This window comes from Nerophis ophidion, linkage group LG09 (assembly GCF_033978795.1).
Source record: "Nerophis ophidion isolate RoL-2023_Sa linkage group LG09, RoL_Noph_v1.0, whole genome shotgun sequence".
In the NCBI taxonomy this organism is placed as follows: Eukaryota; Metazoa; Chordata; class Actinopteri; order Syngnathiformes; family Syngnathidae; genus Nerophis; species Nerophis ophidion.
This window is the reverse complement of record NC_084619.1, coordinates 70450330-70476446: the sequence shown is the minus strand read 5'-3', so window position 1 is coordinate 70476446 and position 26117 is coordinate 70450330. Positions and strand designations below refer to the sequence as shown.

Genomic DNA, 26117 nt, shown 5'->3' with positions numbered 1-26117 from the left:
TACAGATGTAGCGACGAACTCTATTTAGTGACAGTAGTTTTCTGAAGTGTTCCTGAGCCCATGTGGTGATATCCTTTAGAGATTGATGTCGGTTTTTGAGGGATGGAAGGTCACGGTCATTCAATGTTGGTTTCCCGCCCATGTGGAGTGATTTCTCCAGATTCTCTGAACCTTTTGATGATATTATGGAGCGTAGATGTTGAAATCCCTAAATGTCTTGCAATTACACTTTTAGAAAGGTTGTCTTTAAACTGTTTGACTATTTGCTCACACAGTTGCGGACAAAGGGGTGTACCTCGCCCCATCCTTTCTCGTGAAAGACTGAGCATTTTTTGGGGAAGCTGTTTTTATACCCAATCATGGCACCCACCTGTTCCCAATTAGCCTGTTCCAAATAAGTGTTTGATGAGTATTCCTCAACTTTATCAGTATTTATTGCCACCTTTCCCAACTTCTTTGTCACGTGTTGCTGGCATCAAATTCTAAAGTTAATGATTATTAAAAAAAAAAAAAAAAATGTTTATCAGTTTGAACATCAAATATGTTGTCTTTGTAGCATATTCAACTGAATATGGCTTGAAAAGGATTTGCAAATCGTTGTATTCCGTTTATATTTACATCTAACACAATTTCCCAACTCATACGGAAACGGGGTTTGTACACACATTGAAATATTGTATGTTTTTCCTAAGGTACAAATATGAAGTGATTGAGTCACCACATCCGCTGTCACAGAAGTGGTTATTAATCACGGCTTTACGATTATTTCATTTTGAAACGCTAATACTAATCCTTGGGAGTTTTTACCGCGGTTTATCATTAATACCGTTAATCGTTACATTAAACCAAATCCCCAAATGTCTTCTGGCTCCATTTTTTCCCGTGTTAGGTTTTGTTATTTTACACTGAGCGCGTTGCCAGTGGGTGAAAATGAACAAGGTGAGGGTATGATCCCCAGTTACGAAACTTAGGCTCGAAAGAAAAAAAAATGGACCCTCATGTGGACGTACCCTCATCTGCATTTAGTGGCAGGTGTAAATTGGATCACTCATGCCCCAAGGAGCAGGGGATTAGCTACCAAACAATACAAACTCCCCAAACGGGGGCTAATCCGCAAACTTCAGCTTGCACACCTCGTGCCGTTATGAGCATGCGGTCTTCCTCGGGAAGCCCGCAAATCCCAGCCAATTTAGCCCGCCTTTATCCAAACATCTCGGCGCTATATTGCGTTGATGACCCACGTGGTCGGTCACCGCCGGAGTTCTGCAAAACAGCTCATTTCCATAATCCCATCATAAATACAGAGAATTCATTTAATCATCTCCTCTGTTCTGATGCTCTGGGCTAAGGAGTGTTGATATGATAAGACAGTGAGTTATTAAGGGAGGAGAGAGAGAGAAGGGATCACAGAAGTGAGCCGGCGAGTGAGCTTGTCCTGATTTGAGCTGCCGCTCGGGGCCAAATGAAAATTAATTAATTTCTGTGAAGAATCAATTTCTAAGAATGACAGTGTCAGATCGGTGTGTGTACGTCAAACGCAGCGTGTCACCGAGAGCCGGAGATCGCCGCTCTCGATAACATGACAAACTTTGTGTTGGTTTTTTTTTTTTTGAACGAGGATTACTCGAGTTCATTATCGCCGCCGTCATAACTCTTATCGTGCGTTAAAATTATGATTAGCAACAGAGCAAGAAATTAAATGTGACAAGTAAAAAGAGACAACCGGCTCCGCTCACGTGGAGACGACACATCCTGGCCTATTACGGGATTAATTTGCCGTAATAGCGAACACTCTGGGCCGAGTGGCGAGGACTCCGGGTCGGGACGTTTGCGTGTTGAAAAGTGCAATCGCAGCAAAAAGGATGCAGAAACGACTAATATGTGACTCCTCTCTTTAAAAGAACATTTTAGTAGATTTTACTCAAGGCTCAGATGGCGTCTTCAGCAGACTATAAAAACTACCTGCATAATTAACTCAGCAGATGGCATTTTGGGTTGTAATTAGGGATGCACCGATTAATCGGTAACCGAATATATTTGGCCGAATATGGCAAAAAAAAGCCACATTCGGCCTTCGGTGGAATGAGTTAAAAACAAGGCCGAATAGTGGCGTGTGACGCAATTTTTTGACGCGGTGACGTTGGGATATGTTGTGTACCTGTATAAGTGTATGAGGTTACAAGCACACACTTAATTGAGATTTACTTGAGCCTTCTGTTTACATTATTAGCATATCTACTGTTGCTAAGCAGACTTTTGCAAAAATGACAATAATTCATTTGTTGTGGGTTTATCCACTTTAATGCACTTTATTTTTTTTTTGGAATGCATGTTTTGTTTGAAGGCCTAATAGAAATGAAAAACGTGCTTTTTTTGAAAAGCAAAGGCTACTGGAATATTAAAAAAATGTCAATATTCAATAAAAAAATTACTTTATTTGAAAAACATGTCTAAATATTTATTCTAGGCTATTTATACAGTGGCGAGGACTCTGGGTCGGGACGTTTGCGTGTTGAAAAGTGCAATCGCAGCAAAAAACATGCAGAAACGACTAATATGTGACTGCTCTTTCTCTCTCTCTCTCTCTGCGCTCTTTAAAAGTACATTTTAGTAGATTTTACTCAAGGCTCAGATGGCGTCTTTAGCAGACTATAAAAACTACCTGCATAATTAACTCAGCAGATGGCATTTTGGGTTGTAATTAGGGATGCACCGATTAATCGGTAACCGAATATATTTGGCCGAATATGGCAAAAAAAGGCCACATTCGGCCTTCGGTGGAATGAGTTAAAAACAAGGCCGAATAGTGGCGTGTGACGCAATTTTTTGACGCGGTGACGCAATCAACCAACGTACAGTGACGTTGGGATATGTTGTGTACCTGTATAAGTGTATGAGGTTACAAGCACACACTTAATTGAGATTTACTTGAGCCTTCTGTTTACATTATTAGCATATCTACTGTGGCTAAGCAGACTTTTGCCAAAAGGACAATAATTCATTTGATGTGGGTTTATCCACTTTAATGCACTTTATTTTTTTTGGGGAATGCATGTTTTGTTTGAAGGCCTAATAGAAATGAAAAACTTTGTGCTTTTTTTGAAAAGCAAAGGCTACTGGAATATTAAAAAAATGTCAATATTCAATAAAAAAATTACTTTATTTGAAAAACATGTCTAAATATTTATTCTAGGCTATTTATGCAGTGGCGAGGACTCTGGGTCGGGACGTTTGCGTGTTGAAAAGTGCAATCGCAGCAAAAAGCATGCAGAAATGACTAATATGCTCTCTCTCTCTCTCTGCGCTCTTTAAAAGTACATTTTAGTAGATTTTACTCAAGGCTCAGATGGCGTCTTCAGCAGACTAGAAAAACTACCTGCATAATTAACTCAGCAGATGGCATTTTGGGTTGTAATTAGGGATGCACCGATTAATCGGTAACCGAATATATTCGGCCGAATATGGCAAAAAAAAGCCACATTCGGCCTTCGGTGGAATGAGTTAAAAACAAGGCCGAATAGTGGCGTGTGACGCAATTTTTTCACGCGGTGACGCAATCAACCAACGTGCAGTGACGTTGGGATATGTTGTGTACCTGTATAAGTGTATGAGGTTACAAGCACACACTTATTGAGATTTAGTGGGGCCTCTGTTTACATTATTAGCCTGTTGTGTAGGCTACCTGTATAAGTGTATGAGGTTACAAGCACACACTTAATTGAGATTTACTTGAGCCTTCTGTTTACATTGTTAGCATATCTACTGTTGCTAAGCAGACTTTTGCAAAAATGACAATAATTCATTTGTTGTGGGTTTATCCACTTTAATGCACTTTATTTTTTTTTTGGAATGCATGTTTTGTTTGAAGGCCTAATAGAAATGAAAAACGTTGTGCTTTTTGAAAAGCAAAGGCTACTGGAATATTAAAAAAATGTCAATATTCAATAAAAAATTTACTTTATTTGAAAAACATGTCTAAATATTTATTGTAGGCTATTTATGCAGTGGCGAGGACTCTGGGTCGGGACGTTTGCGTGTTGAAAAGTGCAATGGCAGCAAAAAGCATGCAGAAATGACTAATAAGTGACTGCTCTCTCTCTCCCTCTGCGCTCTTTAAAAGTACATTTTAGTAGATTTTACTCAAGGCTCAGATGGCGTCTTCAGCAGACTATAAAAACTACCTGCATAATTAACTCAGCAGATGGCATTTTGGGTTGTAATTAGGGATGCACCGATTAATCGGTAACCGAATATATTTGGCCGAATATGGCAAAAAAAAAGCCACATTCGGCCTTCGGTGGAATGAGTTAAAAACAAGGCCGAATAGTGGCGTGTGACGCAATTTTTTGACGCGGTGACGTTGGGATATGTTGTGTACCTGTATAAGTGTATGAGGTTACAAGCACACACTTATTGAGATTTAGTGGGGCCTCTGTTTACATTATTAGCCTGTTGTGTAGGCTACCTGTATAAGTGTATGAGGTTACAAGCACACACTTAATTGAGATTTACTTGAGCCTTCTGTTTACATTATTAGCATATCTACTGTGGCTAAGCAGACTTTTGCCAAAAGGACAATAATTCATTTGTTGTGGGTTTATCCACTTTAATGCACTTTATTTTTTTTTTGGAATGCATGTTTTGTTTGAAGGCCTAATAGAAATGAAAAACGTTGTGCTTTTTTTGAAAAGCAAAGGCTACTGGAATATTAAAAAAATGTCAATATTCAATAAAAAAATTACTTTATTTGAAAAACATGTCTAAATATTTATTCTAGGCTATTTATGCAGTGGCGAGGACTCTGGGTCGGGACGTTTGCGTGTTGAAAAGTGCAATGGCAGCAAAAAGCATGCAGAAATGACTAATATGTGACTCCTCTCTCTCTCTCTCTCCCTCTGCACTCTTTAAAAGTACATTTTAGTAGATTTTACTCAAGGCTCAGGTGGCGTCTTTAGCAGACTATAAAAACTACCTGCATAATTAACTCAGCAGATGGCATTTTGGGTTGTAATTAGGGATGCACCGATTAATCGGTAACCGAATATATTCGGCCGAATATGGCAAAAAAAAAGCCACATTCGGCCTTCGGTGGAATGAGTTAAAAACAAGGCCGAATAGTGGCGTGTGACAAAATTTTTTGACGCGGTGACGTTGGGATATGTTGTGTACCTGTATAAGTGTATGAGGTTACAAGCACACACTTATTGAGATTTAGTGGGGCCTCTGTTTACATTATTAGCCTGTTGTGTAGGCTACCTGTATAAGTGTATGAGGTTACAAGCACACACTTAATTGAGATTTACTTGAGCCTTCTGTTTACATTATTAGCATATCTACTGTGGCTAAGCAGACTTTTGCCAAAATGACAATAATTCATTTGTTGTGGGTTTATCCACTTTAATGCACTTTATTTTTTTTTTGGAATGCAATTTTTGGTTTGAAGGCCTAATAGAAATGAAAAACGTTGTGCATTTTTTGAAAAGCAAAGGCTACTGGAATATTAAAAAAATGTCAATATTCAATAAAAAAATTACTTTATTTGAAAAACATGTCTAAATATTTATTCTAGGCTATTTATGCAGTGGCGAGGACTCTGGGTCGGGACGTTTGCGTGTTGAAAAGTGCAATCGCAGCAAAAAGCATGCAGAAATGACTAATATGTGACTCCTCTCTCTCTCTCTGCGCTCTTTAAAAGTACATTTTAGTAGATTTTACTCAAGGCTCAGATGGCGTCTTCAGCAGACTATAAAAACTACCTGCATAATTAACTCAGCAGATGGCATTTTGGGTTGTAATTAGGGATGCACCGATTAATCGGTAACCGAATATATTTGGCCGAATATGGCAAAAAAAGCCACATTCGGCCTTCGGTGGAATGAGTTAAAAACAAGGCCGAATAGTGGCGTGTGACGCAATTTTTTGACGCGGTGACGCAATCAACCAACGTACAGTGACGTTGGGATATGTTGTGTACCTGTATAAGTGTATGAGGTTACAAGCACACACTTATTGAGATTTAGTGGGGCCTCTGTTTACATTATTAGCCTGTTGTGTAGGCTACCTGTATAAGTGTATGAGGTTACAAGCACACACTTAATTGAGATTTACTTGAGCCTTCTGTTTACATTATTAGCATATCTACTTTGGCTAAGCAGATTTTTGCCAAAAGGACAATAATTCATTTGTTGTGGGTTTACCCACTTTAATGCACTTTATTTTTTTTATGGAATGCATGTTTTGTTTGAAGGCCTAATAGAAATGAAAAACGTTGTGCTTTTTTTGAAAAGCAAAGGCTACTGGAATATTAAAAAAATGTCAATATTCAATAAAAAAATTACTTTATTTGAAAAACATGTCTAAATATTTATTCTAGGCTATTTATGCAGTGGCGAGGACTCTGGGTCGGGACGTTTGCGTGTTGAAAAGTGCAATGGCAGCAAAAAGCATGCAGAAATGACTAATATGTGACTGCTCTCTCTCTCTCTCTGCACTCTTTAAAAGTACATTTTAGTAGATTTTACTCAAGGCTCAGATGGCGTCTTCAGCAGACTATAAAAACTACCTGCATAATTAACTCAGCAGATGGCATTTTGGGTTGTAATTAGGGATGCACCGATTAATCGGTAACCGAATATATTTGGCCGAATATGGCAAAAAAAAGCCACATTCGGCCTTCGGTGGAATGAGTTAAAAACAAGGCCGAATAGTGGCGTGTGACGCAATTTTTTGACGCGGTGACGCAATCAACCAACGTGCAGTGACGTTGGGATATGTTGTGTACCTGTATAAGTGTATGAGGTTACAAGCACACACTTATTGAGATTTAGTGGGGCCTCTGTTTACATTATTAGCCTGTTGTGTAGGCTACCTGTATAAGTGTATGAGGTTACAAGCACACACTTAACTGAGATTTACTTGAGCCTTCTGTTTACATTATTAGCCTGTTGTGTAGGCTACCTGTATAAGTGTATGAGGTTACAAGCACACACTTAATTGAGATTTACTTGAACCTTCTGTTTACATTATTAGCATATCTACTGTTGCTAAGCAGACTTTTGCAAAAATGACAATAATTCATTTGTTGTGGGTTTACCCACTTTAATGCACTTTATTTTTTTTTTGGAATGCATGTTTTGTTTGAAGGCCTAATAGAAATGAAAAACGTTGTGCTTTTTTTGAAAAGCAAAGGCTACTGGAATATTAAAAAAATGTCAATATTCAATAAAAAAATTACTTTATTTGAAAAACATGTCTAAATATTTATTCTAGGCTATTTATGCAGTGGCGAGGACTCTGGGTCGGGACGTTTGCGTGTTGAAAAGTGCAATGGCAGCAAAAAGCATGCAGAAATGACTAATATGTGACTGCTCTCTCTCTCTCTGCGCTCTTTAAAAGTACATTTTAGTAGATTTTACTCAAGGCTCAGATGGCGTCTTTAGCAGACTATAAAAACTACCTGCATAATTAACTCAGCAGATGGCATTTTGGGTTGTAATTAGGGATGCACCGATTAATCAGTAACCGAATATATTTGGCCGAATATGGCAAAAAAAAGCCACATTCGGCCTTCGGTGGAATGAGTTAAAAACAAGGCCGAATAGTGGCGTGTGACGCAATTTTTTGACGCGGTGACGTTGGGATATGTTGTGTACCTGTATAAGTGTATGAGGTTACAAGCACACACTTATTGAGATTTAGTGGGGCCTCTGTTTACATTATTAGCCTGTTGTGTAGGCTACCTGTATAAGTGTATGAGGTTACAAGCACACACTTAATTGAGATTTACTTGAGCCTTCTGTTTACATTATTAGCATATCTACTGTTGCTAAGCAGACTTTTGCAAAAATGACAATAATTCATTTGTTGTGGGTTTACCCACTTTAATGCACTTTATTTTTTTTTTGGAATGCATGTTTTGTTTGAAGGCCTAATAGAAATGAAAAACGTTGTGCTTTTTTTGAAAAGCAAAGGCTACTGGAATATTAAAAAAATGTCAATATTCAATAAAAAAATTACTTTATTTGAAAAACATGTCTAAATATTTATTCTAGGCTATTTATGCAGTGGCGAGGACTCTGGGTCGGGACGTTTGCGTGTTGAAAAGTGCAATGGCAGCAAAAAACATGCAGAAACGACTAATATGTGACTGCTCTCTCTCTCTCTGCGCTCTTTAAAAGTACATTTTAGTAGATTTTACTCAAGGCTCAGATGGCGTCTTCAGCAGACTATAAAAACTACCTGCATAATTAACTCAGCAGATGGCATTTTGGGTTGTAATTAGGGATGCACCGATTAATCGGTAACCGAATATATTTGGCCGAATATGGCAAAAAAAAGCCACATTCGGCCTTCGGTGGAATGAGTTAAAAACAAGGCCGAATAGTGGCGTGTGACGCAATTTTTTGACGCGGTGACGCAATCAACCAACGTGCAGTGACGTTGGGATATGTTGTGTACCTGTATAAGTGTATGAGGTTACAAGCACACACTTATTGAGATTTAGTGGGGCCTCTGTTTACATTATTAGCCTGTTGTGTAGGCTACCTGTATAAGTGTATGAGGTTACAAGCACACACTTAATTGAGATTTAATTGAACCTTCTGTTTACATTATTAGCCTGTTGTGTAGGCTACCTGTATAAGTGTATGAGGTTACAAGCACACACTTAATTGAGATTTACTTGAACCTTCCGTTTACATTATTAGCATATCTACTGTGGCTAAGCAGACTTTTGCCAAAAGGACAATAATTCATTTGTTGTGGGTTTATCCACTTTAATGCACTTTATTTTTTGGGGGGAATGCATTTTTTGTTTGAAAGCCTAATAGAAATGAAAAACGTTGTGCTTTTTTTGAAAAGCAAAGGCTACTGGAATATTAAAAAAATGTCGATATTCAATAAAAAAATTACTTTATTTGAAAAACATGTCTAAATATTTATTCTAGGCTATTTATGCAGTGGCGAGGACTCTGGGTCGGGACGTTTGCGTGTTGAAAAGTGCAATGGCAGCAAAAAGCATGCAGAAATGACTAATATGTGACTGCTCTCTCTCTCTCTGCGCTCTTTAAAAGTACATTTTAGTAGATTTTACTCAAGGCTCAGATGGCGTCTTCAGCAGACTATAAAAACTAGCTGCATAATTAACTCAGCAGATGGCATTTTGGGTTGTAATTAGGGATGCACCGATTAATCGGTAACCGAATATATTTGGCCGAATATGGCAAAAAAAAGCCCCATTCGGCCTTCGGTGGAATGAGTTAAAAACAAGGCCGAATAGTGGCGTGTGACGCAATTTTTTGACGCGGTGACGCAATCAACCAACGTGCAGTGACGTTGGGATATGTTGTGTACCTGTATAAGTGTATGAGGTTACAAGCACACACTTATTGAGATTTAGTGGGGCCTCTGTTGACATTATTAGCCTGTTGTGTAGGCTACCTGTATAAGTGTATGAGGTTACAAGCACACACTTAATTGAGATTTACTTGAGCCTTCTGTTTACATTATTAGCATATCTACTGTGGCTAAGCAGACTTTTGCCAAAAGGACAATAATTCATTTGTTGTGGGTTTATCCACTTTAATGCACTTCATTTTTTTTTTGGAATGCATGTTTTGTTTGAAGGCCTAATAGAAATGAAAAACTTTGTGCTTTTTTTGAAAAGCAAAGGCTACTGGAATATTAAAAAAATGTCGATATTCAATAAAAAATTACTTTATTTGAAAAACATGTCTAAATATTTATTCTAGGCTATTTATGCAGTGGCGAGGACTCTGGGTCGGGACGTTTGCGTGTTGAAAAGTGCAATGGCAGCAAAAAGCATGCAGAAATGACTAATATGTGACTCCTCTCTCTCTCTCTCTCTCTCTGCACTCTTTAAAAGTACATTTTAGTAGATTTTACTCAAGGCTCAGATGGCGTCTTTAGCAGACTATAAAAACAAGGCCGAATAGTGGCGTGTGACGCAATTTTTTGACGCGGTGACGTTGGGATATGTTGTGTACCTGTATAAGTGTATGAGGTTACAAGCACACACTTATTGAGATTTAGTGGGGCCTCTGTTTACATTATTAGCCTGTTGTGTAGGCTACCTGTATAAGTGTATGAGGTTACAAGCACACACTTAATTGAGATTTACTTGAACCTTCTGTTTACATTATTAGCATATCTACTGTGGCTAAGCAGACTTTTGCCAAAAGGACAATAATTCATTTGTTGTGGGTTTATCCACTTTAATGCACTTTATTTTTTTTTTGGAATGCATGTTTTGTTTGAAGGCTTAATAGAAATGAAAAACTTTGTGCTTTTTTTGAAAAGCAAAGGCTACTGGAATATTTAAAAAAAAGTCAATATTCAATAAAAAATACTTTAATTGAAAAACATGTCTAAATGTTTATCCATTTTCCATCCATTTTCTACCGCTTATTCCCTTTCGGGGTCGCGGGGGGCGCTGGCGCCTATCTCAGCTACAATCAGGCGGAAGGCAGGGTACACCCTGGACAAGTCGCCACCTCATCGCAGGGCCAACACAGATAGACAGACAACATTCACACTCACATTCACACACTAGGGCCAATTTAGTGTTGCCAATCAACCTATCCCCAGGTGCATGTCTTTGGAAGTGGGAGGAAGCCGGAGTACCCGGAGGGAACCCACGCATTCACGGGGAGAACATGCAAACTCCACACAGAAAGATCCTGAGCCTGGATTTGAACCCAGGACTGCAGGAACTTCGTATTGTGAGGCAGACGCACTAACCCCTCTTCCACCGTGAAGCCCTAAATGTCTAAATGTTTATTCTAGGCTATTTATGCAATATTTAAAAAATTGTGAAAAACTGCATTCATTATTCGGTATTCGGCCAAGCGTTTAAATTTTATTCGGCTTCGGCTCGGCCAGAAATTTTCATTTCGGTGCATCCCTAGTTGTAATATTTGAGTTGTGTCATGTAGCGTGTCAGGAAAGTCCTTACTCATTGCGTGTGTTCCTTACTGTGCTGACATTGCAAAAACATCAGTAGAAACAGCAAAGGTGAGGGAGATAATCCATTTTTTTAGATGCACTGTTACATGTGGTTGTTTCCCCAAGATGCAAAAAGGAGGTTAGAAAGAAGTTGATTTATTCCAATGACTAAAAAGGGAAACGTGCCGATGGCTACGGCAAAGCTTAACAACAAGACAAGCAAACAAAGGAGCAAGAAGCTGGTAAATATAAACCTGGATGATAAATAAATACCAAACGTAAGCAGAGTGTGGTGCAGGCAGCAATAAATAACTCTCTGACGAGTGACCAGGACGTCCCGACCACTAATCACAGGCAACTAAGAAAACAAACGAGGGTGCTGAAACAGAAATAAGTGAAGTGAAGTGAATTATATTTATATAGCGCTTTTTCTCTAGTGACTCAAAGCGCTTTACATAGTGAAACCCAATATCTAAGTTACATTTAAACCAGTGTGGATGGCACTGGGAGCAGGTGGGTAAAGTGTCTTGCCCAAGGACACAACGGCAGTGACTAGGTTGGCGGAAGCGGGAATCGAACCTGCAACCCTCAAGTTGCTGGCACAGCCACTCTACCAACCGAGCTAAACCGCCTAAAGATATACCAAACTAAATCTAACAAGACCCGGACAACGGATCATCAGGTGCATTGCAATTCTGACATGGATATTATAAAATCGATCAGTTAACGTCAATAATTTATGTATTTATTGTCAATAAAGTCATACAGACTGTTCTAAAATTTGGCTGACTACAGCGAGACATGCCACCAGCTCCTTATTGTCATTCAAATTGGAACTTTGCACTCCAGATAACAACGAAATTTTGTTGCATTAGCTCAGGGGTGCCCACACTTTTTCTGCAGGCGAGCTACTTTTCAATTGACCAACTCGAGGGGATCTACCTCATTTATATATATCATTTATATTTATTTATTTATGAAAGAGACATTTTTGTAAACAAGTTAAATGTGTTTAATGATAATACAAGCATGTGTAACACATATAGATGTCTTTCTTTCACGAAGACAAGAATATAAGTTGGTGTATTACCTGATTCTGATGACTTGCATTGATTGGAATCAGACAGTAATGATGATAACGCCCACATTTTCAAATGGAGGAGAAAAAAAGTTGTCCTTTCTGTACAATACCACATGAAAGTGGTTGGTTTTTGGCATCTAATTCATCCAGCTTCCATACACTTTACAAGAAAAACATTGGCGGCAAATTCCGTAGCTTGCTTGATTGACATTCACGGCACCCGAGGGTCTTGTGAGATGACGCTGGCTGCTGCCAGTTCATTATTATGAAAAAATGACAGAGAGGAAGGCGAGAAACACTTTTTATTTCAACAGACTTTCGCGCCGTCCCTTCCGTCAAAACTCTAAAGGCCGACTTCACATTTCCTATCTTCACAATAAAAGCCCTGCTTCATGCTGCCCGCGCTAACAAAATAAGAGTCTCGGAAAGCTGGCGTGCACAAGTGATGTGCACGCCAGCTTTCTGAGGGATCGCTTGTGCACGCCAGTTTTCCGAGACTCTGTATTTAGTTAGCGCAGGCAGCATGAAGCAGGGCTTTTATTGTGAAGATAGGAAATGTGCAGTCGGCCTTTAGAGTTTTGACGGAAGGTACGGCGCGAGAGTCTGTTGAAATAAAAAGTGTTTCTCGCCTTCCTCTCGGTCCATCCATCCATCCATCATCTTCCGCTTATCCGAGGTCGGGTCGCGGGGGCAGCAGCCTAAGCAGGGAAGCCCAGACTTCCCTATCTCTAGCCACTTCGTCTAGCTCTTCCCGGGGGATCCCGAGGCGTTCCCAGGCCAGCCGGGAGACATAGTCTTTCCAACGTGTCCTGGGTCTTCCCCGTGGCCTCCTACCAGCTGGACGTGCCCTAAACACATCCCTAGGGAGGCGTTCGGGTGGCATCCTGACCAGATGCCCGAACCACCTCATCTGGCTCCTCTCGATGTGGAGGAGCAGCGGCTTTACGTTGAGCTCCTCCCGGATGGCAGAGCTTCTCACCCTATCTCTAAGGGAGAGCCCCGCCACCCGGCGGAGGAAACTCATTTGGGCCGCTTGTACCCGTGATCTTATCCTTTCGGTCATGACCCAAAGCTCATGACCATAGGTGAGGATGGGAACGTAGATCGACCGGTAAATTGAGAGCTTTGCCTTCCGGCTCAGCTCCTTCTTCACCACAACGGATCGATACAACGTCCGCATTACTGAAGACGCCGCACCGATCCGCCTGTCGATCTCACGATCCACTCTTCCCCCACTCGTGAACAAGACTCCTCGGTACTTGAACTCCTCCACTTGGGGCAGGGTCTCCTCCCCAACCCGGAGATGGCACTCCACCCTTTTCCGGGCGAGAACCATGGACTCGGACTTGGAGGTGCTGATTCTCATTCCGGTCGCTTCACACTCGGCTGCGAACCGATCCAGTGAGAGCTGAAGATCCCGGCCAGATGAAGCCATCAGGACTACATCATCTGCAAAAAGCAGAGACCTAATCCCGTGGCCACCAAACCGGAACCCCTCAACGCCTTGACTGCGCCTAGAAATTCTGTCCATAAAAGTTATGAACAGAATCGGTGACAAAGGACAGCCTTGGCGGAGTCCAACCTTCACTGGAAACGTGTCCGACTTACTGCCAGCAATGCGGACCAAGCTCTGACACTGATCATACAGGGAGCGGACTGCCACAATAAGACATTCCGATACCCCATACTCTCTGAGCACTCCCCACAGGACTTCCCGAGGGACACGGTCGAATGCCTTCTCCAAGTCCACAAAGCACATGTAGACTGGTTGGGCAAACTCCCATGCACCCTCAAGAACCCTGCCGAGAGTATAGAGCTGGTCCACAGTTCCACGACCAGGACGAAAACCACACTGTTCCTCCTGAATCCGAGGTTCGACTATCCGGCGAAGCCTCCTCTCCAGTACACCTGAATAAACCTTACCGGGAAGGCTGAGGAGCGTGATCCCACGATAGTTGGAACACACCCTCCGGTCCCCCTTCTTAAAGAGAGGGACCACCACCCCGGTCTGCCAATCCAGAGGTACCGCCCCCGATGTCCACGCGATGCTGCAGAGTCTTGTCAACCAAGACAGCCCCACAGCATCCAGAGCCTTAAGGAACTCCGGGCGGATCTCATCCACCCCCGGGGCCTTGCCGCCGAGGAGCTTTTTAACTACCTCAGCGACCTCAGCCCCAGAAATAGGAGAGTCCACTACAGATTCCCCAGGCACCGCTTCCTCAAAGAAAGACGTGTTGGTGGGATTGAGGAGGTCTTCGAAGTATTCCCTCCACCGATCCACAACATCCGCAGTCGAAGTCAGCAGAACACCATCCGCACCATACACGGTGTTGATAGTGCACTGCTTCCCCTTCCTGAGGCGCCGTATGGTGGTCCAGAATCGCTTCGAAGCCGTCCGGAAGTCGTTTTCCATGGCTTCCCCGAACTCTTCCCATGTCCGAGTTTTTGCCTCCGCGACCGCTAAAGCTGCACACCGCTTGGCCCGTCGGTACCCGTCCACTGCCTCCGGAGTCCTATGAGCCAAAAGAACCCGATAGGACTCCTTCTTCAGCTTGACGGCATCCCTCACTGCTGGTGTCCACCAACGGGTTCTGGGATTACCGCCACGACAGGCACCAACAACCTTGCGGCCACAGCTCCAATCAGCCGCCTCGACAATAGAGGTTCGGAACATGGTCCACTCGGACTCAATGTCCCGCACCTCCCTCGTGACATGTTCAAAGTTCTCCCGGAGGTGTGAATTGAAACTCTCTCTGACAGGAGACTCTGCCAGACGTTCCCAGCAGACCCTCACAATGCGCTTGGGCCTGCCAGGTCTGTCCGGCATCCTCCCCCACCATCGCAGCCAACTCACCACCAGGTGGTGATCGGTAGAAAGCTCCGCCCCTCTCTTCACCCGAGTGTCCAAAACATAAGGCCGCAAATCCGATGACACAACTACAAAGTCGATCATGGAACTGCGGCCTAGGGTGTCCTGGTGCCAAGTGCACATATGGACACCCTTATGTTTGAACATGGTGTTTGTTATCGACAAACTGTGACGAGCACAAAAGTCCAATAACAAAACACCACTCGGGTTTAGATCCGGGCGACCATTCTTCCCAATCACGCCTCTCCAGGTTTCACTGTCGTTGCCAACATGAGCGTTGAAGTCTCCCAGTAGGACAAGGGAATCACCCGGAGGAGCACTTTCCAGTACTCCCTCGAGTGTACCCAAAAAGGGTGGGTATTCTGAACTGCTGTTTGGTGCATAAGCACAAACAACAGTCAGGACCCGTCCCCCCACCCGAAGGCGAAGGGAAGCTACCCTCTCGTCCACTGGGTTGAACTCAAACGTACAGGCTTTGAGCCGGGGGGCAACCACAATTGCCACCCCAGCCCGTCGCCTCTCACTGCCGGCAACGCCAGAGTGGAAGAGGGTCCAGTCCCTCTCGAGAGAACTCGGTCATATTTTCATAATAATGATCTTGCAGCAGCCAGCGTCATCTCACAAGACCCTCCGGTACCGTGAATGTCATTTAAGTGACGTCTTGGTGAAGATTGATGATCACTAATTTTTAGGTCTATTTTTTTTAAAAGCCTGGCTGGAGATCGACTGACACACCCCCCGCGGTCGACTGGTAGCTCGCGATTGACGTAATGGGCACCCCTGCATTAGTTCATTGTAGTGGAGGATATAAGAGCAATAAGGTGCAGATATAAAAAAAAAAGATTACTGTACAAATACTGTACATATATTGCACATTTACATATGCATCCGGGTTTATGGATGTATGTTATATTGTCTTTATATTCCAGCCATTTAATTCATTTTGGGGGGAATTGAGGGGATTATTATGATGCGTTCAAGAGTCTTACGGCCTGAGGGAAGAAGCTGTCACAGAACTTGGAGCTTCTCCTACGGAGGCTGCGGAACCTCCTTTTAGAGTCCAGAATTTGGCACTTATGTTCCAGTCTTGCACACATTTTCATTTATTTAATAAATGTGATGGGAATTTCATATCATCAATGCAGTTTTCAAAAGTTGCAAGTGATAAGATACCGACCTCTATTTAATGATACAACTCTAACATTTGACAACCAAACAATTAAACAAGGCGACACGGTAAAGAATCTGGGTGTTATCTTTGACCCAACTCTCTCCTTTGAGTCACACATTAAAAGCGTTACTAAAACGGCCTTCTTTCATCTCCGTAATATCGCTAAAATTCGCTCCATTCTGTCCACTAAAGACGCTGAGATCATTATCCATGCGTTTGTTACGTCCCGTCTCGACTACTGTAACGTGTTATTTTCGGGTCTCCCCATGTCTAGCATTAAAAGATTACAGTTGGTACAAAATGCGTCTGCTAGACTTTTGACAAGAACAAGAAAGTTTGATCATATTACGCCTGTACTGTATATACCTTTATATACATATATACATACATATATACCTATACTTTATATACCTTTATATACATATATACATACATATATACCTGTACTGTATATACCTTTATATACATATATACATACATATATACCTGTACTGTATATACCTTTATATACATATATACATACATATATACCTGTACTGGCTCACCTGCACTGGCTTCCTGTGCACTTAAGATGTGACTTTAAGGTTTTACTACTTACGTATAAAATACTACACGGTCTAGCTCCATCCTATCTTGCCGATTGTATTGTACCATATGTCCCGGCAAGAAATCTGCGTTCAAAGGACTCCGGCTTATTAGTGACTCCCAAAGCCCAAAAAAAGTCTGCGGGCTATAGAGCGTTTTCAATTCGGGCTCCAGTACTCTGGAATGCCCTCCCGGTAACAGTTCGAGATGCCACCTCAGTAGAAGCATTTAAGTCTCACCTTAAAACTCATTTGTATACTCTAGCCTTTAAATAGACTCCCTTTTTCGACCAGTTGATCTGCCATTTCTTTTCTTTTTCTCCTATGTCCCACTTTCCCTTGTGGAGGGGGTCCGGTCCGATCCGGTGGCCATGTACTGCTTGCCTGTGTATCGGCTGGGGACATCTCTGCGCTGCTGATCCGCCTCCGCTTGGGATGGTTTCCTGCTGGCTCCGCTGTGAACGGGACTCTCGCTGCTGTGTTGGATCCGCTTTGGACTGGACTCTTGCGACTGTGTTGGATCCATTATGGATTGAACTTTCACAGTATCATGTTAGACCCGCTCGACATCCATTGCTTTCCTCCTCTCCAAGGTTCTCATAGTCATCATTGTCACCGACGTCCCACTGGGTGTGAGTTTTCCTTGCCCTTATGTGGGCCTACTGGGGATGTCGTAGTGGTTTGTGCAGCCCTTTGAGACACTAGTGATTTAGGGCTATATAAGTAAACATTGATTGATTGATAAACACTTATTTCGTGAAACAAAAAGAAATGTAAAACTGCATGAATGTACACAAATCCAAGATGCGTCAATAATCGATTGTTTATGGAATCGTAGCTACTGAATCGTAATGGCATCCTGAACAGTCAGCCAACTGCACTAAGGTGCGCACCAACCGTCTTAAGTCAGGTGTCCATAAAAGGTAGGGAGCTCGCTCGCCAAGTAGCTTACCCAAATAGTCCAAAAACCGAATTACAGGTAGAGCGAACACTTTGGATCTGGCAACCGCCTCTCAGGCTGGAGCTGTCCTATCCAAGTCCTGTGAGCATGAACTGTTGTCAATGCAGCTCGCCATTGCTTGTTTGCAAAAGGTGACATGACTTAGCCATTTATTTCCAAAATTAGGGTGTTCTCCTGGTTTTAGTTGGAAACTAAAAAACAAGTGCTGTTTTATACAAAAGTGTTGGAGGCCCCTGCTAGCAGGTTCATTGTTCTTATCCATCCATCCATCCATCCATTTTCTACCGCTTATTACCTTTCGGGGTCGCGGGGGGCGCTGGCGCCTATCACAGCTACAGTCGGGCGGAAGGCGGGGTACACCCTGGACAAGTCGCCACCTCATCAATAAAATGAGCGTGATAGATTGGGGACCAGTCTGGGGTGTAGGTGCTTCCACTTGTCCCGTCACCTCAACATCGCTGCACTTCTGCAACTTTCCTGACTTTCAATCAATCAATCAATCAATCAATGTTTACTTATATAGCCCTAAATCACTAGTGTCTCAAAGGGCTGCACAAACCACCACGACATCCTCGGTAGGCCCACATAAGGGCAAGGAAAACTCACACCCAGTGGGACGTCGGTGACAATGATGACTATGAGAACCTTGGAGAGGAGGAAAGCAATGGATGTCGAGCGGGTCTAACATGATACTGTGAAAGTTCAATCCACAATGGATCCAACACAGTCTCGAGAGTCCAGTCCAAAGCGGATCCAACACAGCAGCGAGAGTCCCGTTCACAGCGGAGCCAGCAGGAAACCATCCCAAGCGGAGGCGGATCAGCTTTGTAGGTTGACTCCAGTCTTAGGTGGCGGCTGTCATTAATTACTTGCAAGAGTGACGGCTTGACTTGAATGACACGTCTTTGCTCGGCATAAGAATGTGGTTGTGGGTTTGACTTTATTCTAAGTCGTTGCATTTCATTTCCATCATGAAATGTGGCGGTTAACATTAAGAACCTCACAAAGGAGAGATTGCAATAATTAAATCGCATGTATTTAATATGCTCACAAATGTAGTCGATAGTGAATAAACATAGCGGGGAGTTTGTTTGTATTATAATTCTGCAATAAAATGAGTTGGTTATCATTAACAACATTTGAGAGGAGCAATCACATTAATTAAAGTAAATGTATTTATTCCGCATAAGAATGTAGTCAATAGTAAGTAAGCAGAGTCGAGAGTTTCGACTTTTGGATTATTTTGTGTCTTTGTATTTTATGTTTGATATCACTGCAAACCTCAGAAGAGCAATCACAAATATTCAAGGAAATGTCGTAATTCTCCACAAAAATGCAGTGGAGGGTGAGTAAGAATAGTTGTAAGTTTCGACTTCTGGACTATTTTGTGTCTTTGTTTGCATGTATTCTATTTATATGATAACAGGTGTTGATTGTCATTAAAAACATTCAACATTAATGAAAGTAAATGTCTTTATTCTGTAGGAGTCGGTAAGTAAGCATCGTCATGAGTTTCAACTTTTGGATCATTTAGTGTCTTTCTATTGTATTTCTATAATGAAAGGTGGCAGTTATCATTAAGAACTTTTGAAAGAAGTGCTTGAGTTAATTAAATGACACGTCTTTATTCCACACACAAATTTAGCCGAGAGTGAGTAAGCATAGTTTCGACTTTTGGATTATATTGTGTCTTTCTATTGTATTTCTATAATGAAAGGTGGCAGTTATCATTAAGGACTTTTGAAAGAAGTGCTTGAGTTAATTAAATGACACGTCTTTATTCCACACACAAATTTAGCCGAGAGTGAGTAAGCATAGTTTCGACTTTTGGATTATGTTGCGTCTTTCTATTGTATTTCTATAATGAAAGGTGGCAGTTATCATTAAGAACTTTTGAAAGAAGTGCTTGAGTTAATTAAATGACACGTCTTTATTCCACACACAAATTTAGCCGAGAGTGAGTAAGCATAGTTTCGACTTTTGGATTATATTGTGTCTTTCTGTTGTATTTCTATAATGAAAGGTGGCAGTTATCAATAAGAACTTTTGAAAGAAGTGCTTGAGTTAATTAAATGACACGTCTTTATTCCACACACAAATTTAGCCGAGAATGAGTAAGCATAGTTTCGACTTTTGGATTATGTTGTGTCTTTCTATTGTATTTCTGGAATGAAATGTGGCTGTTATCATTAAGAAACTTTGGGAGAAGAACTTGCGTTAATTAAATGACACGTCTTGATTTCGCACACGGATGTAGCCGAGGGTGAGTAGGCATTGCCTTCAGTTGCGACTTTTGGATTGTTTGGTGTTTTTGTATTTTAATCAAATAATAAAATATGTTGGTAGTCATTAAGAACCTCAGAGAGGAGCGATCACATTAATTAAAAGGAAATGTCTTTCTTCCACATACAAATGCAGCCAAGGGTGAGTAAGCATGGTCATGAGCTGTAACTTTTGGATTATTTTTTGTCTTTCTATTTTAATTCATGAAAACAAAAAACCTTCGAGGGGAGCAATCGCATTAAAAAAATGACATGTATGTATTCTGCACACAAATGTAGTCTAGAGCGACTATTAGAAGCAAACTCATTTTGAATTTTGCAATATTTCGTGGCTTTGTATTTTATTTATGTTACAAAATATGCTGGTTGTCACATGAATTATTTGCATGAGGAGCAATTGCATTAGGTTTTCATTACACACCAAATGTGGGGCATTTATTTATCAAGCATAATTATTCAAGGAATTGTCTTAATTCTCCACAAAAATGCAGTGGAGGGTAGATTATTTGGTGTCTTTGTATGCATGTATCGTATTTCTATGATAAAATGTGTTGATTATCATTAAATACCTTCGATGATATTATTTGAAGTAAATGTTTTTATTCTGAACAAAAATGTAGGAGTCGGTAAGTAAGTATGGTCATGAGTTTCAACTTCTGGATCATTTTGTGTCTTTCTATTGTATTTCTATAACAAAATGTGGCGGTTATCATTAAGAACCTTCGAGAGGAGTGCACACGTTAATTAAATTACATGTCGTTAGTCTGCACACAAATGTAGCCGAGGGTGCGTAAGCATAGTTTCAATTTTTGGATTATTTTGTGTCTTTCTAATATATTTCTATTGTGAAATGTGGCAGTTCCCATTAAGAACCTTCAAGAGAAGTGCCCGCGTTAATTAAATTACATGTCTTTAGTCTGCACACAAATGTAGCCGAGGGTGTGTAAGCATAGTTTCGATTTTTGGATTATTTTGTGTCTTTATATTATATTTCTATAATGAAATGCGGCGGGTATCATTAAGCACATTTGAGAGTAGTGCTTGCGTTAATTAAATGACACGCTTTTATTCCGCACACAAATTTAGCCAAGGGTGAGTAAGCATCGTTTTGACTTTTGGATCATTTTGTGTCTTTCTATTATTTATTTATATAAGGAAATGTGGTGGTTATCAATAAGAACCTTCGAGAGAAGTGCTCGCGTCAATTAAATTACATGTCTTAAGTCTGCACACAAATGTAGCAGATGGTGTGTAAGCATAGTTTCGACTTTTGGATTATTTTGTGTCTTTCTATTATATTTCTATGATGAAATGTGGCCGTAATCATTAAGCACTTTTGAGAGAAGTGCTCGCGTTAATTAAATGACACGTCTTTATTCGACACACAAATTTAACCAAGGGTGAGAAAGCATTGCTTTGACTTTTGGGATCATTTTGTGTCTTTCTATTATTTATTTATATAAGGAAATGTGGCGGTTATCATTAAGAACCTTCGAGAGAAGTGCTCGCGTCAGATAAATGACATGTCTTTACTCTGCACACAAATGTAGCAGAGGTGCGTAAGCATAGTTTCGACTTTTGTATTACTTTGTTTCTTTCTATTGTATTTCTGTAATGAAGTGTGGCGGATATCATGAAGAACCTTCGAGAGAAATGCTGGCGTTAATTAAATGACAAGTCTTTAGATTTTGTATCCGTAGATGGACGTGTGTTGCCTGACCCTAAATCACCCCCACCCCAATGACCTGGATTAATTTGTGTCTTTTTTTTATATTTCTACAATGAAATGTGGCGGTTATTATTAAGCACTTTTGAGGAAAGCGCTCACGTTAATTAAATGACATGTTTTTATTTTGCACACAAATGTAGCCGAGGGTGCGTAAGCTGAGTTTCGACTTTTGGATTATTTTGTGTCTTTTTTTTAATATTTCTACAATGAAATGTGGCGGTTATTATTAAGTACTTTTGAGGAAAGTGCTCGCATTAATTAAATGACACGTCTTTTTTCGGCACACAAATTTAGCCGAGGGTGAGTAAGCATCGTTTTGACTTTTGGATTATTTTGTGTCTTTCTATTATATTTCTATAATGAAATGTGGCGGTTATCAAGCACTTTTGAGGGAAGTGCTCGCGTTAATTAAATGACACGTCTTTATTCCGCACACAAATTTAGCCGAGGGTGAGTAAGCATCGTTTTGACTTTTGTGTCTATTATTTATTTCTATAATGAAATGTGGCGGTTATCATTAAGAACTTTCGAGAGACGTGCTGGCGTTAATTAAATTGCATGTCTTTACTCTGCATACAAATGTAGCAGAGGGTGCGTAAGCATAGTTTCGACTTTTGTATTACTTTGTTTCTTTCTATTGTATTTCTGTAATGAAGTGTGGCGGTTATCATAAAGAACCTTCGAGAGAAATGCTGGCGTTAATTAAATGACAAGTCTTTAGACTTTGTATCCGTAGCTCAGGGGTGTCCAAAGTTCGGCCCAGGGGCCATTTGCGGCCCGCGTGTTATTTTTCAACGGCCCCATGGCACATTTTAAGAATACATTTGAAAAAAATGTCAAACATAAAAAGTGGTATAAAAGATCAAACAGATGAAATTTAACAAGAAATTGTTGCAATGCTTACTCTTATAACACAAAGCTGCTATGCTGGCTGTTTCTTTCTTTAAAAAAATAATAATGAATCAAAATCAATGTCATTTTGAATTATTAACCTATTCAAGGCTCTGATTATGTCACATTAAATATTCCACTTTGAAATATTTTTCGGGGAAAATGTTGCATATTTTGTGTTTTGCCGTATAAAAAAACTGAGCTGTTTTTTCTTTTTAAAGAAGGGCCTAAAACAAACAAAAAACATAAACAACAATAAAATTGATAATTGACGGATAGATCTGAAGTTGATCGAGATTATTGTGCTAAAAGTAAATGGTAAAAAAAATATATTATTTATTTTTTATAACACTTTAATGAGTAGGACACTTTTGGATCCCCAGTTATTTTAGTGTGTTTTGTTTTTAAGTGTCCTTGCTCAAAAAATAATAATGAATCAAAATCCAAAATTAAGGCTCCAATTATTGTATAATCTCAAATATTCCACCTAAACAAATTTTATTGAGTGACAATATAGCATATTTTGTGTTTTTTCCATTTTTTTCCTAATGTGCCCACACTTTTTCTGCAGGCGAGCTACTTTTCAATTGACCAACTCGAGGGGATCTACCTCATTTACATATATCATTTATATTTATTTATTTATGAAAGAGACATTTTTGTAAACAAGTTCAATGTGTTTAATGATAATACAAGCATGTGTAACACATATAGATGTCTTTCTTTCACGAAGACAAGAATATAAGTTGGTGTATTACCTGATTCTGATGACTTGCATTGATTGGAATCAGACAGTAATGATGATAACGCCCACATTTTTAAATGGAGGAGAAAAAAAAGTTGTCCTTTCTGTACAATACCACATGAAAGTGGTTGCTTTTTGGCATCTAATTCATCCAGCTTCCATACACTTTACAAGAAAAACATTGGCGGAAAATTCCGTAGCTTGCTTGATTGACATTCACGGCACCCGAGGGTCTTGTGAGATGACGCTGGCTGCTGCCAGTTCATTATTATGAAAAAATGACAGAGAGGAAGGCGGGAAACACTTTTTATTTCAACAGACTTTCGCGCCGTCCCTTCCGTCAAAACTCTAAAGGCCGACTGCACATTTCCCATCTTCACAATAAAAGCCCTGCTTCATGCTGCTTGCGCTAACAAAATAAGAGTCTCGGAAAGCTGGCGTGCACAAGTGATGTGCACGCCAGCTTTCTGAGGGATCGCTTGTGCACGCCAGTTTTCCGAGACTCTTTATTTAGTTAGCGCAGGCAGCATGAAGCAGGGCTTTTATTGTGAAGATAGGAAATGTGCAGTCGGCCTTTAGAGTTTTGACGGAAGGTACGGCGCGAGAGTCTGTTGAAATAAAAAGTGTTTCTCGCCTTCCTCTCGGTCATATTTTAATAATAATGATCTTGCAGCAGCCAGCGTCATCTCACAAGACCCTCCGGTACCGTGAATGTCATTTAAGTGACGTCTTGGTGAAGATTGATGATCACTAATTTTTAGGTCTATTTTTTTTTTAAAAGCCTGGCTGGAGATCGACTGACACACCCCCCGCGGTCGACTGGTAGTTCGCGATCGACGTAATGGGCACCGCTGATCTAGAGATTTAAAACTTGAATAATAATGAAAATAATAATACTGAATACTGACTCATTTTTTATATATTCTTTTTGACCAAAACCCTTTGGGGTCCCTGGCATCATAACTGAGTGGAGGCCTGAATGTATATTTTTTATACATATATTGTATTGGTTTTTAAAATAAAAATTATGAAAATGGCATACTGGGTGACACAGAGTACACTGATGGTTGTGATATAAACAACTTTAACACTTACTAATATGCACCACGCTGTGAAGACACACCCAACAAGATCAACAAAGACATTTCGGGAGAACATCCTCACAGTAACCCAACATAAACGCAACACAACAAATACCCATAATCCTTTGTATCCGTGACAAATCCTGAATATATTTTACACTACCGCGCCCCCATCCCCGCCCACCTTACCCGCACGGGGGGGGGGTTCCTGCTAGCGGGGTGTATAAAATAGTCAGGAGTGTCATGAATACAAAGGATTATGGGTATTTGTTGTTTTACTGTGAGGATGTTCTCCCGAATGTGTTTGTCGTTCTTAATTGGTGTGGCTTCACAGCGTGGCGCATTTTACTAAGAGTGTTAAAATTGCTCTGATTTTTCAGTGTGCGGCCCTCAGTGGAAAAAGTTTGGACACCCCTGCTGTAGATTGACGCGTGTTGCCTGACCCTAAATCACCCCCACCCCATGTGTAGATTGACATCCGGGTGACAGGTGGACGCGTGTTGCCCGACCCTAAATCCCCCCCCGCCCGCCCGCCCGGAGCTCACCTGGCATTGGTACAGTCGCTATAAAGTGTCTCGAAGTCCTGCCTGGAGATGAGTTTGCAGCGGTTGACGCCGGGCTGGATGGCCCCGAGTCCCCGGAGCACTCGGACCTGCTCCACGTTGCACACCACCGGCGTGATGTCCAGCCGCTTGAGCTTGGTGTAGACGGTGTGCAGGCCGCCCACCAGGTGCTTGAGGAAGACGTCGAAGGCCTGCGGCAGGCAGATGAGCTCCGTGTCTCTGACGGTGAAAGACGCCAGCTGGGCGCCCTTCACCTCCACCAGCCGGCACTCGTTGTTCTGCGCGGTGCTCTCCACCGGCGACGGCGTGGCGTAGACGGGCTTGCCGGGGCCGACCTTGAGCTGGGTCCCGTTCGGGAGCAAGAGGTCCGCCCGGAAATGGTGAAGCAGCGTCGGGCGCGCCGCCGGAGGAGCCGGGGAGGAAGCGGCGGAGGTGGCCGCGGGTGGCGGCGAGTGAGCGGCCGGAGAGGCGGAACTCGGCGCCGGGTGGTGGCCGAGCGGAGCCACGGGGAGCAGCGTCGGAGCGGCCGGAGTTGTCGTCGCCATGCCGGTCAGTGGAATTATCGCAAGAAGGAAAAAAAAGTCAACTTGAAAGTGAGAGAAAGTAAGTTTGGCTGAGTGGGCGGGAAGATGAGAGGATGGAGGAGATCACATAGTTGAGGCGGAATGGAGGCTTGTCTCGGAGCATCGATGCTCTTGTCACATTATCATAAGGAGGAGGAGTCTGCCGGAGAGAGAGAGCAAGATTAGCCGACAGAAACTTGACATAAGCCGATTTCTAAACGCCTAAATACACTGCAAGAGTCATGTTAAGATGGCGGTGAGTCCCGGAGCTGGCTTTTCTCGCCTCATATTAAAAGCTTGTAATCTCCCTCTTAATGACCTGTTTACCTAATTGTGTCATACTTCTAAAAAATAGAGACGGATGACTATTATTGGGAGCAAACAAATCTTAAGTTTTACCTTGAATTGATTAACGTGGACCCCGATTTAAACAAGTTGAACAACTTATTCGGGCATACTTGCCTTCCTTGAGACCTCAGAATTAGGGAGATACTCAAAAGGCCCGCTTGGTGGGGTATATATATATGTGTGTGTGTGTGTGTGTGTGTGTGTGTGTGTGTGTGTGTGTGTGTGTACGATGAGGTGGCGACTTGTCCAGGGTGTACACCGCCTTCCGCCCCATTGTAGCTGAGAT

At 41.5% G+C, this 26117-nt stretch overlaps 1 protein-coding gene across 1 annotated transcript in view; it reads right to left on the bottom strand.

Annotated features, from left to right (window-relative positions):
* dachc (dachshund c) overlaps nt 1-25648 on the bottom strand; it is a 122579-nt gene extending 96931 nt beyond the window's left edge. Inside the window, 1 exon segment of the mRNA XM_061911705.1 lies at nt 24903-25648. Within this exon segment, the coding sequence (XP_061767689.1) occupies nt 24903-25465 (563 nt within the window). The 5' untranslated portion in view covers nt 25466-25648.
* Nucleotides 25649-26117: the final 469 nt, after the last annotated feature.